Raw genomic sequence first — 18,538 nt, 5'->3', positions numbered from 1 at the left:
AGTTCATTTTTCTTTTTGAATTGTAATCTTTCATTATTATCTTATTCAATAATTCAGTGTTGTTTTCATGCCAATCAAATTCTACATAAAGAGAACATCATTGTCCACCGTAATTATGGAGGCAAAATTGAGACCAGCAATAATAGAGCAATTTATGCTTGTATAGGTTTCTGATAGATCACAGACTGGTGGATAGAACTTTTAATTGTGAAAGATAATGGGTTGAACAACAAGTTCAACAACATTTGAAAGGGCACGTGATGTATCTTCATATCTAAGTATATATTAAATCTGAAAGTCAAAGGAAAATATAATGAAATGTCTACCATTGTATATAGCATGTTTTATCAATAATGCTTGGAAGGTCTGTGAATAGCCTTATTATTGGGGGCACAACACATAATGGTGGTTACATGTTAGGTCTGGCTTTTGTCTTGAGGCAGTTTCAACATGATTCGAAACATTAACATCAGTCCATTGCTGTGATTGATGCCATTCACACTTGCCTTTATTCTCACTGGCATCACCCCTTCCTGCAGGAAGATGGTCTGTTTGATCGGCCCTCCTCAAGAGATTGATGGATCCAGTGAGACAGCCTGAGGTTATCCTGAGAATCAAGCAGGCAATTTGGCTAAGGTCTTACCTGCTGTTTGGATTGATGGGAGACTGGGATCTTGGGCCATATCACCTCTATGCAGTATCAGTGTGCTGATCTCAAGGTGCACGTTGATCTACTGAGTAGTTTCAGGAAATGAAGGCTTCCTCCATTGTAGCGAATTATCGCCCACGGTGATAAGAACAGCACAACTTCAATATCTCTCCACCATGATTGTGTCCAATTCCCTAGTTTTGGATGACCCAGTCCCTGCTGTGTCCCAAGATCTGCTCTGAAGAATATTCTGGGATTCCGGTGGATAAAGTTGCTCAGATCCAACCTGGACTGGGCAGGTGCTGCTGAGGTGTCTTGGGCCCAGTCTTGTGATACAATCTGGAATGAGTTTGAACCAGTGTGCCTCGAGGAAGTAGACAGGGTCCTTTGTGCGGTCAGGCTGACAGTCTGTATTAAACCTGGTATCCTCCTGGATTGTGAAAGTGGTCAGAGAAGCTGACCTTTGCTTGGTTCCTTACTATCGTATTGACATCCTTAAGGGAGAGGATGATTCATCCTCTCTTGGAGAAAGTCATGTAGGGCTTTATGGATCATAATCACTAGCTTGAATTATACATGGAACATTGGAACTCAGTGCAGTTCACAAAGTGTGCTTCTTATGTTCCATTTTCTCCCTGTAGCTTTCCCCTTAGAATTAGCGCTCTAAAAGATCCTCAGCTCTTTATCCTCAATAACATCTTAGGGGGCATGAGATTATCATCCAGCCTGAGGGGCCACCATCCATCATTATATCATCAATCTGTTTATTAGGTTTTCTTAATAAAATGCAGGTGTGGTTTGATGCTGCTTTCCCCTATCCTGTATGAAATGATTTTTTTATATTGTCACTAAAATGACATTGTGCTTCCATTATCTTCACATATTTCTGCTGCTCAGAAAGAACCTCCTTGCTTTGTTGAGCAGCTGGGATGACCTTCACACCTTGGGCGATAGCAATAGCACTTAGACTTATATAATGTTTTACTGTGCTTTACCGCCTTCTCTAAGCAGTTTACAGAGTCAGCCTATTACCCCCAACAATTTGGGTCCACATTTTACATGGAAGGCTGAGCCAGCCTTGAGCCTGGTGAGATTTGAATTTCCAAATTGCAGGCAGCCGAAGTAGCCTGCAGTACTGCATTCTAACCACTGTGCCACCGGGGCTCACCATGATCCTTCTGACATTATATAATCTTGTCATACATTCTTCGCTCATCCCTCCAAAAAGCATCCCCTTACCACATGAGGCAGCATAGCAGAACTTGGGAGGGGGGGAGGAGGGAGGTGTCCTTCATGTTAATATTATTCACAGCTGAATAAAAAATTGAAACATTGTTTAAAATGTATATATGACTTGTTTTCTTTTCAGGTGGCTATGCTCCATTTCTTTCCCTGGCAAGTCGTGGGCTTGAAGTTATTTCTCAAAATGATGAGGATGATCTTCCGGGGCCAGGAACCTATGAGATTCATAAAATACAGGTAGAGCCCTATCAATAAACCTGATATAAAAGATGTAAGATACCAAGGAATAGTAAATGGATTTATGATATAGATGAAAACTTACATTTCTTCAAAAATATTTTTAATCCAGTTTTTCTATTTCTGTTCTAAATTAGTGATTTGTTTGGAGTGGCAGTTCTAAACACAAACCATTAGTGGAGTTGGAAGATTATTTTATTTCCTACTTTTAATTTCTCACTCCTTTCTAAAATGATTGCCAAATTATTCTAAAGTTTTTTTCTCTATTACTAGGTGACTGGACTAAATGCAGTGATGGATATTAGAATTTGTAAAATAATGGATTGCCAAGAACTTTAGAGGAATGTACATCTATTATACTCTGAATCATCTTACTTTTTATACTTTTGAACTGCACTAACTTATGGCTATAAAATCCATGCTAATATTTTTTGAATGTTTTGTTTTAGTTACTAATCTTAAACAATACCTCTGTGACAATAGTTGAATCAATTTGGCAACATATTACATTCAGTCCTATAATTTATTTATCTAAACAGAATATTATTATTTTAATTCACAAGATAATAAAGGGAAGATGGGAGTTGTTTGATTCATCTTTCATTTTCATTTTTAAAAGCTTCATTGCAAAGCATTATTTAGCATTTATGAATCATGTATCACCATAATTTTTGAAATATTCTATGAGCATGCAATAACTCAAAGGCATTCATTTTAAACCAAGGCAAGGAGAACTCAGGTTCTAGTCCTGCCTTGAGCATAGAAAGCAGTTGGGTGACTTGGGGCTAGTCACCAGAGGCTCTCTTAGCCCTTGGAAGACAGGAAAGAGAAAGCACATCTGAAAAATGTTGCCGATTAAAACTTCATGAAATTCACTATGTACTCCCCAGAAGTTACTGACAAAAATGCACACACCAACACACAGACAGAAACAGAATGTTTATACTCTCTTGTAGAAAAAAGAATTTAATATAATTGTTAATAAAATTATTCTTAAGTTTTGAATAACATTTTCTTCTTTTTCTTTTAAAATCTATTAAATATTGTTTCATTTTGAAATGGAGAGCAAATTGTTGGTTGCTGTGTTTATGCTTAATGATTATTTAGAAACAAAGGATATTTAGGTTTAAAGTTGTATACAAAACAGATTTAAATGTGATTGCTTTCACCAATTTAAAGAATAATATTAGTGCACAACTCCAAAATCAGAATTATTTTTTCTCACTGGGTATTGAATATCCTGGTGCAATGTTGTAAGTATGACTTTTTAACAGCCTGCACTAAATGCCAACCGATTTGCATACTAAAATGGCACTATAAAAATAGCTGGGCTATAAAAACTTAGGAACTCCTTATTTTAAACATCTTTGTACTCTTTATTATAAGCTTATCATTACTATGAAACTACAGGTAGATAATAGAAATTCAATTATACAGTACCAAATACAAATAATGCATATAACAATAAGTAGCAGAATTACTAAGTAATAATTAGAATTGTTATGGCTGACATTTAAAGACTGTCAATTTTGAGACTCAAGCGCCATGTGACAAGGTGAGCTCCCTATTTTCCCCAGCTCTTGTCCATTTAGCAGTTCAAAAGCATGCGAATGTGAATAGATGAATAGGTACCACTTTGTGGAATGCCTTCTCTGCCCCTTGGCATATAATCATGCTGTCTACATGACCATGGAAATGTTTTCAGACAATACCGTACTGGCTCCCTCAGCTAAGAACTGGACATGAGCATCTCCCCCCCCCCCTCAAAATCAGAAACAACTGGACAGGGGAAACCTTTGTCTTGAATTAGAATTGTAAGCTGCCCAGAGATACTTGGTTGAGTTGGGTGGCTATAGATATTGAAGAAATATTAAATAAATAAAACTCAGTGTCCTGAACTAGCCACAAATCAATTCACAAGAACAAGGCTTCAGTGTTAAAAGCACTTGGGATTAAAAACAGCAGCTGGAGTATCTATTGCAAAAACATTTTTTAACAATCAGAAATTTTTATTAGCTTCAAAAAACTGACAGAGGGAGAATTAAATAGACTTTGTATAGAAGCTATTCCTAAAAAGATGAACGCATTGTCCTTTATCTTCCGGTTCCTACTGAACTTCAGTTAACGAGGGAACATAGATCAGATGCTGAGATCCTGATCAGAACATATGGTATGGCATGCATGAAAGAGAGAATGATTTTCTAGTTACTAGCCATTTTTGATCTTTTAGCACTAAGAAAAAGCTCCTTAAAATCAATCAGGAGAGAAAACCCTCTATTTTTAGTTAGGCACGTAGGCAAAATATTTAATAATTTTAACTTTCATGTAGATGGAACCTGTGAGATTGGTTTATGATTTATTGCATTGTGTGAATCCAATCTGTTGTATTCATTTCATTTAAAAAGTCATGGCAACAGTGGGGTTGCTTGATTTCTGAACAACACAATCTTCTTTCTTCTTTTATGAGTTTGATTTGTATAAGCCACATGATAGAACCTATATTTTTATTCTTGGTTAAGTTCATAGAGAGTACAGTATAATCAGTGATTACTGTTGCATCATGGATGATTTTCCTGGTTTTGTTTTTTTTTAACTCCAGAAAACTATTAAAGGAGGCAAAAGTCCTCAGAACAAGGAAAAGCGTTTCCAATTTATGATTAATGATACACCTGGTCCTGGAACATACTGCCAACCTCCTTCACTGAGTCCAGAAGATAATAAGACAAAAAGACAATTGAAAATGCCTTCTGCACGGGTAAGGCAACATAAAACTGAATATTGTTATTTTTTATATGATCAGTTGACTGATAGTAACTGTTACATAAATGTTTTCTGTAATCAGGTACTTTCTGAAAAAAAATCCTGTAAAAACAATACATTCTGGATATTTCTGTGTTGTTGAAGTTGCAAATGTTAAGGATTTTGAAGCCGGCATTATATGGAAATGTATTACCATATTTCCCTGAAAATACGACATGTCCTGAAACTAAGGCCATGTCGCATTTTTCAGGTGGACAAAAATATAAGCCCCCCCCCAAGGAGGAGCCAATGTTGCGACGAGATGGTTGTGTGGTCTCAATGCTCTGAGACCACAGCCAACACTTTTGTCACTGGGTGGTCCAAATGGACCTAAACCGTCCCAAAGAGACGGTGAACAGGAAGAATACGTCTTGCTGATCTCGGGGATATTGCAAAATCCTCGAAAGAAGCAAGAGAAGTTCTTCAAGCCAGTGACAAAAAATCCAGCCAAGGCTGACAAAGTCAGGGCGGCTCCAAAACGGAAAGATATGGAAAGAGAAAGTGTTTCCAGCTGGTGAGGAATTTTTATTGTTTTAAAAAAAGAGACTGCCTATAAAAACTCAAAAATCAAATTAAAGAATAAAAGAATCAAGCGGTGGAATTGAATTTGGAATGGTTTTGGACAGTGGTTATCCTACTTTTTAAATGTTATTTAAAAGTTTTTCTCTTTTATTGCTGTGGGTATTTTTTCTAATTCATTTAAAGATTGGACCTCTTTTTCTAATTTGATATACAAAAAAGATACAAAAAGAAACTCTTTAATAGTATCTCTGCTCCGGAGGCTGGGAGATATTGTTGATCTGAGTTTTGTGTATTCAAAACGGAACATTTTTTTCTTTCACGGATTGCTTTGACTTGGCACCACAAGGCTTTAATGTTTGGCTACAGACTGATAAGAGCGCACAGATGTCCCTTTGAAGTATGTTTTTTACCAGAGAGAAGTGAGAGCAGCGTTCTTTGTGAATCTATGCTTCAATTTTGTTGATCTTTCAAGCTAGAGTAGCTGTGTTTGTCAGAATGACATAATCCCAAGGAAAAATAGAGGTCTTGACTTTGCAAAATATATTTTCAGAACTACAGAAATTATCAAATATAGTAGAGAAAAAACTGGAATACCTAGAGCACATAGCAAGAAAATATGATGAAAAAATTGAAAATGTTCATCAAATGCAAAACAGGGTGATTGAAACTCAAAAAAACCGAAGTGGAAAATGAATATAAAGAGACTAAACCTGCTGATATCTATGGTAATTGGTTTGTTCATGAAAATGGAAAGAAAATGGAAAGAATGGAAATGGAAAGAATGAAATACAGAAATATCATTAATATGCTCATGATACTCATGATACTCCAGTAACCCAGTCAGAATGGTGATCCATTTGAGATTTTATCCCAGTGCCTCAAGGCTGGGAGATTTAAACTAAATCCCAGCAAGACAGAGTTCCTGTTTGTCTGTAGTTCTCTATCAGCTCTGTCTTGATGGGTAGTTCTACCCTTGAAAGAGGAAATCTGTTATATTTGGGTTCTTTTGAACTCATAAATGCTGATAAAAAAAACATGTGGAAGTCATAGAGAGGGGAACTTCCCAGCTTTGGCTGGTATACAGTTGTAACCCTACTTGTTTTGGGAGGAACTCTACAGAGGTCTTCATTCCAACGCTGGTTAAAGTTTGGTTAAGTTACATACTTTTATTTTATTTTGTTTTTTTATTCATTTTGGAACTTTTATTACTGTATATTCTATCTTGTAAGCCACCAGGAATCCTTAGGTTGTTTATATGTGTGATAAACAAACAGTAGGTAATTTATGAAAGGAAGATCAATGTAATGCAATCAAGAGGACCAGTTTTATATGTAAATCTTCTCTGACAAAGAAAGAAGTAAATTTATATATCTTACAAAGGCTTTCCAGAACTGGTATGTTTTAGCTGTAAGAGACCTCATCTCCAGTTTTCCAAGCTAATTTCTAAGTGCTGAATTCATGGCGCAACAAGATAGTAATAAGGCTGCCTTATAGAATGAAGAAAGTGGTAAGATATAGAAAATTTGTGTATGCCCACGTAATAGAGCAACCATAACACATGCGGCTGTGACGATCAAAATAGCTAATCTAATTTTATTTTATTTTAAAAAATGCTTGATTTTGAACCAGTTGGGAGGTAATTAAACAGTGAACTCTCTGAAAATCTGGAACATAAAGCACTAAATGAAAGATATTATTGAAATGGAGAATGAGAGAAGACATTCCGTATGGTCATCAAAGGTGAAGTGTCAGGCTTACTGTTCAGAAACTCAGTTACTATAGCCTTTAAAAGGAAACACAAAAGCTAAGTTCTGCAATAAGCAGATTTGTTGATTTATTGTGCCACCAAGATAGTGTTGAGTCTTGATAACTGTCTAGATTTGGCAAGATTTCAGAAGTGGTTTGCCATTACCTTCTTTCTAGAATTGAGTAAGAGAGTGAATGACCCACAGTCATTCAGCTGGGTTTGTACTTAAAGCAGGACTAGAACTCAAAATCTCCTAATATGAAAAAAAAACAAAAAACAAATTCATCCGTAATGTTTTCCGTGGTTACCTCTAACCAACTAACTTATAAAATTCCCAATTCTTACCAGCAGTGGCAATAGAACTTGTGCATTTTCTATAGCTCTTTCCATGGAATAGATAAACCATTGGTTTCAGCTAAGAAAATTCCACACTATCCAAGGAATCACTTGGGCAAAAGAAGCATTAGATAAAAAATAATTCCATCCTTTGATAGAAAGAATGGTATTAAAAGAGATTACTACAAATTGAGCTCTCAAAAATCTGCAAAAATATACTTCAAATTCATTAAGAACATGTTCTACCTTAAATTGGGCTGTTGAGGTTCAGAAACGGTGGATGAAATAAAATGGAAAATAAATGATATTTTTATATTAAAGGACTATAGTTCAAAACCAAATATACCTGTTCTCTTTGTGATGAAGTTCAGTTGTGTAAATTGATGTTCTTTTGTAAAATAAATTCCAATCTTGTATTATCGATAGAAGAAAATATTTGTAGCTCAGGGTTCAACTGTGGGCGCTCTCTGAATCTGACATGCCACGAAAGTGAGCACCAAGTACTGTACCTCACAGTCTTGTATTATGATTTATGGTTAGAATAATGTGATGTAAAGGAATTAATAATACTGTGTTTATTTCCATAGAAAATTGCAGGCTGTATCAAATATTTTCGAAAGTCAGAGGCTCCATCTATTCCTTCCCAAGGGCAAGCATTTGGTTATGAAGAGGCTGAAGATGGGACACTTATAAAATTTAACCAGCCTGTAAGAGACAATACTTTGGGACCAGCATACTATCAATCAGTATATGTAAGTAATTTTAAAAGATTGGTCACTGTTCTTGGCCCCATAAAATTATAAAGTTGTTACTCAGAGCTTCTAGAATCCAACAGTCCTAAACTCGGGTTATCAGGAACAATGATATGTTAAACTAGAAATAAGTGATTTTTAAAATTCTTATTATCCAATGCATTTGTCAAGCGAGATTATAGAGTTCTTTCTATTTATGGTATTTTACTTTTCATTGGGAAACTCAGTAGCTTTGGGCAATTAATTAAAGTATCACTGAGTTTTAGTGCTTGCAGTGTTTAGCTTGAAGTGACCTCTCCAAGGTCCTGAAACTATTTGCCTCTTACAGTACTGTGTGGCTTAACTACTAAATCTTGGGCATTCCTTTGTATTTATTTATACATGCAGTCCTCGACTTATAACCATTTGTTTAGTGACTGTTTGCAATGAAAAAAAGTGACATGGCCATTTTCCACACTTATGACTGTTGCCACATCCCCACGGCCACATGATAAAAATTTGGATGCTTGGCAACTGGCATGTATTTATGATGGTTGCAGTGTCTCAGGGTCATGTGATCTCCTTTTGCAGCCTTCTGTGGAGGCCAGATTCACTTAGCAACCATGTTACTAATTAAAAAGCTACAGTGAATCATTTAACAACTATGACAAAAAATGAGGCAAAACTTACCTAGCAACTGTGTTACTTAATCACGGACATTTTGGATTCAATTATGGTTGCAAATCAAGGAGTACTTGTAATCTAGGATTTAGTTCACAGATTGGATTCCCTCTGTTTTTTAGGTTCCAATCATCTTTTTTTAGCCAATGACAATCCCACTTGTTCTCAGTAAAATCATTAGCTCTTCACTAAATCTGAGATATTTGCCCTTATACTGTGAGTTGTTACATTTCTGTGCTTTTTTCAATCTACCCTTGATCAGTTGTATTGATATGCATAGACACATGGTTATTTTTGATTAGCTATGACTTGGATATTGTAGTCAGGCATGAGATCACTTATATATAAGCATTGCTTTATGTTACTTCATTTTAACGAGTAGTTATTAATTCAATTAATATTAATGTATTTTCTGTCCCCGTCTTAGTCTTTTTTGGAATGTTTCTGGCATATTATAGATACACATACACATTTAAATATACACACACTTACAACCATGTATCACTGGCACAAATTCATAGTGGGCTGATAGTAGAAATCTTTATATCTTAATTTCAAGTAAAATTAGCAAGTATAGGTTGACAATGTGGGGAAGGTAGGAGTTTTTATCTGTGTGGGTTTCTCTCTCTCTCTCCCTCCCTCCCTCTCTCTCTGTCTCTGTATCTCTCTCTCTGTCTGTCTCTCTGTCTCTGTATCTCTCTCTGTCTCTGTCTCTCTGTCTCTGTATCTCTCACTCTGTGTGTGTGTGTGTGTGTGTGTGTGTGTGTGTGTGTGTGAGTGCCAGTGGTGGATTGCAGGTGGTATGCCCCAGTACAGGTGTACCGGTGCCTGCCGGGAGCACCGGGTACCATTCTCGTACGGTGCTCCAGAGGGCCCACCCGCCCACCTGCCATCCCAACTTCTAGTTGAGCTCTTCGGTGCTTCTGCACACGGAGCGTACGGTGCCTGCGCAACAACACTCTGCTGAACAGCTGGAGCATCGCGGAGGTGTCGCAGGAGGTAAGAACACATGTGCATGTGTGCGCGCATGCTGCGTACTTTCATGTGGACACTGGGCCTTGTTGCACCGTACACCGGAACCCACCACTGGTCCGTACGTGTGTGCATTCTTGTCTACTCTTCCTTTTTAGGAAGGATTCACTTAAATTCCGAACCATTTTGCTAGCTATCTCTGTAGAAATACCCTCTGTACATAAATAAATGCTCAGAAGACTTGTCAAAGGCCTTGAAGTCTTGTCAGAAGCTTTGAAGCATCCATGACAAATATTCAAGCAACTGCAACTGTTTCATGGATCCGAGAAATGGATCCAGAAGGGTCTCTTTGCTCACTGAATTATTTTCATAGAGCTACTTATTTCTATGTTTAATGAAACAATTTTTTAAAAAGTTTGTAGATATTTCATTGTATATAATCTCTTTTAATATTTAAATCTTTTTACATTAGAATCTAGATAATATAGAATATATATTTACTTACTAAATGTATATGCTTTGATATTTTCTCAGATCTTAAATCTACGTTTTTTATTCAATAAAAGATTTTACTCTAAAAGCACACATATTGCACTTTCAGCGCTTTGTGGAAGTCCTGAGGCAACTGCAAAATAATCTTTCACAAGCTACATCTTTAACAATAGAGAACAATAATGCAACCTTTGTGCTTAATTAAAATAAATATGCTGTCAATATAATACTGCTTGTAATTCTGTGAGCTGTGGGTGAAAAGTAGTAGTGTTTTGTTATTCTGTTTCTGTTGCCTATTGTCAAATCAGTCCCAAAAGGTCCTCCTTTAAAAGGAGGATCTTTTAAAAGACTGACCACCAATAGAACTTCATGTTGCCTATAACTTCAATCTTAAGCATCTATGGAGATTCTCATTCATCCAGGTCACGGTTCTCCCAAAGGTGCTTTTTCAAGAGGAAACTGGATTTTCTGGTTTTTCTTTGAAGACGTTTTACTTCTCATCCAAGAAGCTTCTTCAGCTCTGACTGGATGGTGGGGAATGGAAGGATTTGCACTCCTTGCAGGCAGCTGGTCGTTTGCATTCTTAGATCTTAAGCTATTCAAGCCCATTCTTACTAAGCTGCAGCCCAAACAAGATGACTTCTCAGCTACTGGGTGGAAGGCCCATATTTGCACACAATCACCAAATCTGAAGCAGGTTCTCAAAAGCCACACGTTACAGCAGGACAATGATGCCAATATGAGAACCAGATCCTATAAAACTCAGAGGTCTACTTTGCCCTCACAACAGCACCATTACAGGCCCCAGCAAGTACACAGGATTAGAAGAATATTCTTCTGCTCTTCCTCCAATGTAATAAGTACCATCATTGGCCAGCAATGGATTCTGCACAGGACAGATGGGACAAATTTTTCATAAAAGAATTAATGTGCACAAGTTTGACATCAGGATTGAAACCAATTCTAAAGTAATATCAGAACATTTGAGTTTCCCAAGTGCTCCATGGCAAATTGTTTTAGAGTAGAATATCATAGTACCATTGAGCAACAAATTGTTTAACTTCAGAAGTTTTGAGCAATCTTTGAAAGTCTCAACAGACAGACTGGTGTTTTAATGCATTACAATTGTAACTTGCAACTACATAATCAAACTGCCACACCAATCTAGTCCTCTGTGCATATGATGAAGTGAGTTGCAGCTCTCTAAGGCTTATTCCTTTTAATAACATTTATTGCCTACATACAAAAATCCGCCTCTTAATTATAAATTTTCAGGCAGTGCATTAGAGGGCAGCAGAGTCATTCAGTGGAGCTGCATGAATTTGGAACTAAAGCATTTTGCTATGAAAAATTGCCTGCATTAGATATTGCAAAAGAAAAACCAAATCTTTAAGCTTTAAAAAAGATTATGGATATCTTATTAAGAATTAAATGAACTACAGTTGATTCTATTCATGCATCCATGTTTTATTTTGTATTTATGAATTATTTATGTTCCTGGCTTTATTTACAAACATTTGTTTATTTATTATGATATTTCATAGTTATCATTGAGTATTTTTCCTGATTGGAACGTTTATGCCCAGGCTTCATCTTGAAAATCATACATTTTATAAAAATAATGGGCTACAGAGCCTAAATAGATACTGTGGAGTTTCATAAGGAAAGAGAAGAAATAGAACATGCCCTTAGTTATTTGTTCCAGAGTAAGTTGTTTCAGTTGACTTGTTGCTAGTTTTTTTAAAAAAGCAGAACGTACTGTAAGCTCTCCTTAAATCTGCTAGACTTTAGTTATTAATTCAAGGAAGGCAAAAGTCTAAAATCTGCTAAAGCATCTATGATTTTGTTGTTGTTGATTATGAAGTCAAACACCAAAAACCAATTCTTGATTTCCATCCAAATTATTGCATAACACCCAAAATAGACATAGGTAATTGTATCTGGATTATTCCTCCTCCTCCTCCTCCTCCTCCCCCCCATCTCAGGACAGATTTGTCAACAAACTGGTTAAAAATATAAATAGGACAGCCACTCATTTGTACTTCAACTGTGTCTGGGTTTAATATGCCTGAAGCACAATGAATTTTACTTGGACCAGGAAAAGCCATAGTTAAATCCATATCAACTATAGGGTGCAATAAATGAGTAAGATATGCTGATATTTTAGAGGGGTGTGCTTTTTCTGAAAACTGGAAGTAAGCGCCATGGTTTTGGCCAAAAGGTCATCCATTCTAGTTGTGTAACCACCGGGCAAATGGCGGTAAATAGAGCCGAGGTGGCGCGGTGGTTAAATGCAGCACTGCAGGCTACTTCAGCTGACTGCTAGATCAGCAGTTCAGCGGTTCAAATCTCACCGGCTCAGGGTTGACTCAGCCTTCCATCCTTCCGAGGTGGGTAAAATGAGGACCCAGATTGTTGTTGGGGGCAATATGCTGACTCTGTAAACTGCTTAGAGAGGGCTGAAAGCCCTATGAAGCGGTATATAAGTCTACTGCTATTGTTTGGGGCAATGACTTTCTATCAACCCATCCTATTTTACAAGGGGGTTTGTTTGCAACTGTTCTGGCCCAAGGGGGAAAATACAAATAGGTCATGAAGGTGAGATTGTCCTCATGTGACAAATCTATTATAGTATCATATAATATTTTGATTTATTCTTTTATTGTAGATAGGGAACATCATACTGTTATGAGTATTCCAAACCAGTATTAAGAGAAAAGCATAGAATGCAAGGTTGTTTTTTTTTAACCATATTGGAAGACTATCTGATACCCAGAATCATTCTTGTGAGACTGGCAGTTATATAAATTTAATGCCCACATAGTTAAAGAATGATAATAGGAGACCTGCTTCAATTTTCTTTATTAACATATTCTACCCAATGCACCTTATATTTTGTTTTTGTTTTGGAGAACTGTCTATGCAGCTATGACAATGATTCGAAGTGCTTGTAGCTGGATGCTTTTAATAATAGAAAACATTTCATGTTTCTGAAAGCTTCCTTTCCAAGCATTTTTAAATATGATAAATACCTATTTCCACCTGAGGCAGTATGGGATGTAATCTGAAATCTGTGTAGTCTATCTTACATATTCATGCTAGGAATTCTGACACTGATAAATTACCTAATGTTGGGAACATGCTGGGAAATACCTGGGCTGCTGCTGTAGCACTGAAAAGACAGTCCATTAGTGGCAGAATTAATGCACTCTGGGACTTTTAATTCTTCATGGAGTCTATTTCCATATTTAATTACTGGAAAGTCATGGAAAAAAGTTCTAAAGCACCTTCATCCATTTTTATTGTCAACGGGAGTGTCGATTAGCAATTCTTCAAGTTATATTGCAATGTTCACTTAAAATAATGCACCTCCTTGCTGAGTTTGCTTCAATTAAATCATATTTTATTTGCTAATGACATAGCAAGACGGCAGCGACCTTGAAGTTGGGATTGTCAAGATTTCTTGGCAAAAGAGGATGATGATTTAGAGTAAAGAGGGCATCCATTTATTCTGCAGTCTGTTTTTAAAAGGTTTTTTTTTTTTAAATCCATTAGAATTAGGATTTTCTGTGAGTAATGCACAGGTTAGTGAGTTAAGTATGAGTCAATTTTATATTGTTTTTAATGCTAAGATTAACCTGGGTATAGGAAGGAAAAAATTATATTCAATTTATTGAGTCTGAGAAAGAATAGCTCGTAGTCAGAGTGCCTCTTAAAATTGCTTTCAGAACTCAATTGCTAAATATGCTTTTTGTAAATGTCACGAAGAGATATTGACTGAAATGTTCTTTCATAGATACCAAATTTAGTTACTGGATTTTTTTATGTTTGTAATGAAACAAAATACCTTTTGTACATATTTTCATAACTGTAGAAAAAAACCTTACAGAATCAACTCTTTAATATCAACCCTTTTTTCAGCAAAAAGTGAAACAACATTTCACAGCAAACAAATGTACAAAAAGCAAATAATATATAATCCATGTTTTTAAAAAATCTTTGATACTATATAGTTAGCTGCTGCCAGAGAATTGCTGTTAGTCTTCTGCTACAGCAAAAAGATACTAAATAAAAGATTTGTAGGACCCCAGTGCTAATAAAGATATATCACACATTATTTCTTAAATTTTCATTCATTAAAAGCATAAGTACAAGAAGTACACATAACTTTGTACAGTAATTTTTTTAGGGGGAATAATAATGTAAAGAAATGAATATAAAAGGTACACAAGTTGTGTGTGACTTTATTCATTTTTTCCCCATTTAGGCACACTTTTGTAATTGTTATATAGTTGTACTGAGTGAGGGAATTATTGAGATGTACTTTTTCTAAAGGGACACGCGGTGGCTTAGTGGCTAAGCTGCTGAGCTTGTTGATCAGAAGGTCGGCAGTTCAATGGTGCAAATCGTAAAGGAGTGAACTCCCGTTACTTGTCCCAGCTTCTGCAAACCTAGCAGTTCTAAACCACATAAAAAATTCAAGTAGAAAAATAGGGACCACCTTTGGTGGAAAGGTAACATTACTCCGTGCGCCTTCGACGTTGAGCCATGCTGGCCACATGACCACAGTGACGTCTTTGGACAGCGCTGGATCTTCAGCTTAGAAACGGAGATGAGCACTACCTCTAGAGCCAGAAATGACTAGCACGCATGTGTGGGGGAACCTTTACCTTTTACTTTTACTTTTTCTAAATTCATAATAAAAAACTTCTTACATGTGGAAAATATCATCTAAAGAGGAGCAGTCTTACCTAGGATAAGGAGATAGATCTTCACCTTCTTTTTTGTTACAAAGACCATTGTGTTTTTCTTCAGTAGAAAGGGGAGGATGGAGTTTAAGGTTGTGCCACATATTGCCTATAGAGCTGCAAAAAAAGTACAGTACTGCTCACATAACTATGGAGAGCTTTGCCTGCTATTTCCACCAGCCTGATTATCACTCTTATCAGATGATTTTGGCAGAATAAATTTGCTATTTGCCCATTATCATTAGCTGTTTGAAATTAATTGCTTGTTCTCCAGCCAGCAATTGCCCTGCTGCTACTTATTTGTTTTTCAATCAGCATTTTGCAACTGAGTTCTTCGAAAGAGGAAGTGTCCTCTCTTCACCTACATATGTGAACACATTGCATGCACAAAATCTTCCCTCACAGCCTTAAAATAAGCATTGCCGTAGAGGAAATCTGAAGTATTTTTCTCTTCAGGAAGGTAGGCACAACAAAATTTGAGGAAGCTCCAAAGAAGGTGCCTTTCCTTTCTATTGCCCTTGCTTCTAGTTTTGCCGCTATCTCATTCTGGGATTCCATGTTGCTGCAATGAGAACAAATATCCTAAAATAGCCTTCTTCACTGACAGTATGTATTTTTTAATAAGAAAACACATGTCGATTGACATCTCTTGCTACTGTTGGCAAAAATGGATTTGGAAAATCTAGTCTGCGTTGGTAATGATACGAGCACTTTTGAGCGAGTTTCCTTGTTAGCAGCCCTTGCTGAAATGGCTACATGAACATAAGACATCTCAAGCTTTGCATTCATTTGGAAATAAGTTCCTTTAAACTCAGTGGGACTTATTTTTGAACACACAGTGTTGTGTCCCGCCAGCGGCCAGCAGAGCTGGCAGCAGATTTGGACAGTGAGGAGGATGGGGTGGAACATGGGCCAGTCCTCGAGTCTGGCGAAGGCTCTGATGAGGGTTCTGCGTGAGAGGCAGAGATGGGGACAGGCCGTCTGACAGTTATTGGCTGCCTTCAGAGTCAGACATCAGTGAGGCAGACGAAGAAGTGGAACCTGTTCCCAAGTGTGCACATGCGCAGAGTTGCCAGACGAAGGAAACAGGGTCGACTGGGGAGTAAGGCCACAGGGAATGGTGAATGGCCCCGCCCACAGGGAATAAAAGAGGTGCAAAAGGGGAGTGGAGTTTGCAGGAGACAATTAGTTTGCTTAATTGGTTCGTGACTCTCCAAGGCACCTTGTCAAATTTTGAAGATATTGGCCTGGCAGCTCTCCAAGCCAGATAAGGTCTGTGACTGTAAATTCACCTTGAAAAACTTGGATGTGAATGAGTGGAATTCACAGTAACTTAATAAAAAGGGTTTTTTGTTGGGATAAGGAGTCTGCTTCGTTTGGAGAAGCCTAGGTCAGAACAAACATCAGAACTGCCTATTTGGTGACCCATACAATTAATTCTAAATCTTGTTTTCTGTTCAGATTTCAATAAAGCAAGCCAAAACAGAAGGGCGTCATGATAATATCATTCAGTGTAGAGTAATATGTGACTCTTTATATATGAGTGGGCAGGCTGTAAGAGTTTTAATACATCTTGGTAATACAGGTAGTCCATGAGTTATGACCACAATTGAGACCAAAATTTATGTCGTTAAGCGAGACATTTGTTAAGTGATTTTTGTCCTATTTTAGGTCTTTTCTTGCCACAATTGTTAAGTGAAGCACAGATGTTCTTAAGTAAGTAACTGGCTTCCCCATTGACACTGCTTGCCAGAAGGTCACAAAAGTTGATTACATGACCTCCTGCGACACTGAAACTATCATAAATATGAGTCAGTTGCCAAGCATCTAAATTTTGACCATGTAACCATGGGGTTGCTGCAATGGTCGTAAGTGTGAAAAATGTCATAAGTCACTTTTTCCAGTACCATTGTAACTGATGGGTCACTAAATGAACTGTTGTATGTGGAGGGCTCTCTATTTACTGCTTATTTGGAAATTTCTTAGATTTGTGAATATACCTTTTAGAAACCACTGGATGGTGCTCTAATTCCATTCCAACACAATTGTATTTTTGTGTTCTTTTTTCTAGTTTTGCAAATAGTTACAAACTACTTCATATGTGGCATTGCCATGTACACGGAAGGTTGTCTGCGTGTCTATGTTCAGATTTATTCAACTGATTCACTGATCCAAGGAAAAAGAGCGTTGACAGATATTTTCTGCTTTATCTATTATAAATGTCTCTGCTTGTAACAGTGACTGGTTTTATATATGCATCAATTCAATTTACCGAGAAGAAAAATATAGTAGTTGCAGGATATGAATTAATAAATGTGTATTTTTTGGATTTGTTCGTGTACATAAAATGGAAATTTTCAGTTTTTGGCAGTGGCACAGATTATTCATTTATGTCTGAATTATACAGTATATTGATCAATTTTAATATTGCCTACAGTTACTGAACTTATACTATGAAGTATGTAGCTCAAACCTTATGTCTTGTGGGGGGAAAAATGAGAATAAACACTATTTATTTTCTTTTAGAATGAAACCTACCCAACTTTGAAATATAAAGGAGTGCATTTTGGCAGTTTGAGAGAAAAGCGTCCTGAATTTAAGCCACAGGAGGGCCCTGGACCTGCAGACTATGATATCATGCCGTATGTAATTCAACTGGTGCTTTGGGTCATATTTGCACCTTGTGATATTGTAATCAACAAATGTGTAATTCAGGGTGTGTGTGTGTGGGGGAGAAGACAGGGAGGACATAATTGCCTTTTGAGGGTTGTTTGGAGGCTGTATTCTAAAACCAGAATAATGACAAGTGAAAAGTTGGTACGGTTGGAACGGGGCCGGCAGCATCCTCATGGATGCGCGCACATGCACGCAGTGTGTGCATGCATTCAAGCGCCTCCGTGACGCTCCGCGACGCTCCAGCTGCTCTGCAGAGCGTCGCACAGGGGCTGTATGCGCCTGCGCCATGCACCTGCGTGGAAGTGCAAAAGCCTTTAAACTCCGGTAAGGCGGGTGGGCTCTCCGGAGCACCATACCGAACGGTATCTGGTGCTCCGGGCTGGCTCCTGTACGTGTGTACCGGGGCGTACTGCCTGCAACCCACAACTGGTTCACAGACTCCTAAAATCGAAGTAATTTAAAAGAAAGAAGATCATCAGTTCCCCAGTAATTGGTTCTGTTGTTGAACTAATCTTAACATTATAACTTTTTTTCCTAAGTTCAACCAGAATGACTCTTGCTTATCTCCATTGTATTTTGTCTTGCTCCTCCCCGTGTGTGTGTGTGTGAGAGAGAGGGGAGGAAGAGAGACAGACAGGCAGACAAACAGACAGGAAGGAGAAATGGAGGGGGGGGGAGAGAAAGAGACAGACAGGGAGGGGGGGGA

At 37.4% G+C, this 18,538-nt stretch overlaps 1 protein-coding gene across 3 annotated transcripts in view; it reads left to right on the top strand.

Moving 5' to 3' along the window:
- Window positions 1–18,538, top strand: part of STPG2 (sperm tail PG-rich repeat containing 2) — a 181,563-nt gene that overhangs the window by 978 nt on the left and 162,047 nt on the right. For all 3 annotated transcript variants that reach the window (XM_087723775.1, XM_087723774.1, XM_087723773.1), the window contains exons 2-5: window positions 2,019–2,128; window positions 4,728–4,883; window positions 8,120–8,284; window positions 17,683–17,798. In XM_087723775.1, coding sequence (XP_087579901.1) covers window positions 2,019–2,128; window positions 4,728–4,883; window positions 8,120–8,284; window positions 17,683–17,798 — 547 coding nt within the window. The remainder of the gene's footprint in view (window positions 1–2,018; window positions 2,129–4,727; window positions 4,884–8,119; window positions 8,285–17,682; window positions 17,799–18,538) is intronic.

The sequence above is a fragment of the Thamnophis sirtalis genome, unplaced genomic scaffold, assembly GCF_051295495.1.
Source record: "Thamnophis sirtalis isolate CommonGarterSnake01/CBP01778 unplaced genomic scaffold, rThaSir2_p1.2 scaffold_10, whole genome shotgun sequence".
In the NCBI taxonomy this organism is placed as follows: domain Eukaryota; kingdom Metazoa; phylum Chordata; class Lepidosauria; order Squamata; family Natricidae; genus Thamnophis; species Thamnophis sirtalis.
The sequence above is the reverse complement of the archived record's forward strand: the minus strand, read 5'-3'. Positions and strand labels throughout refer to the sequence as shown.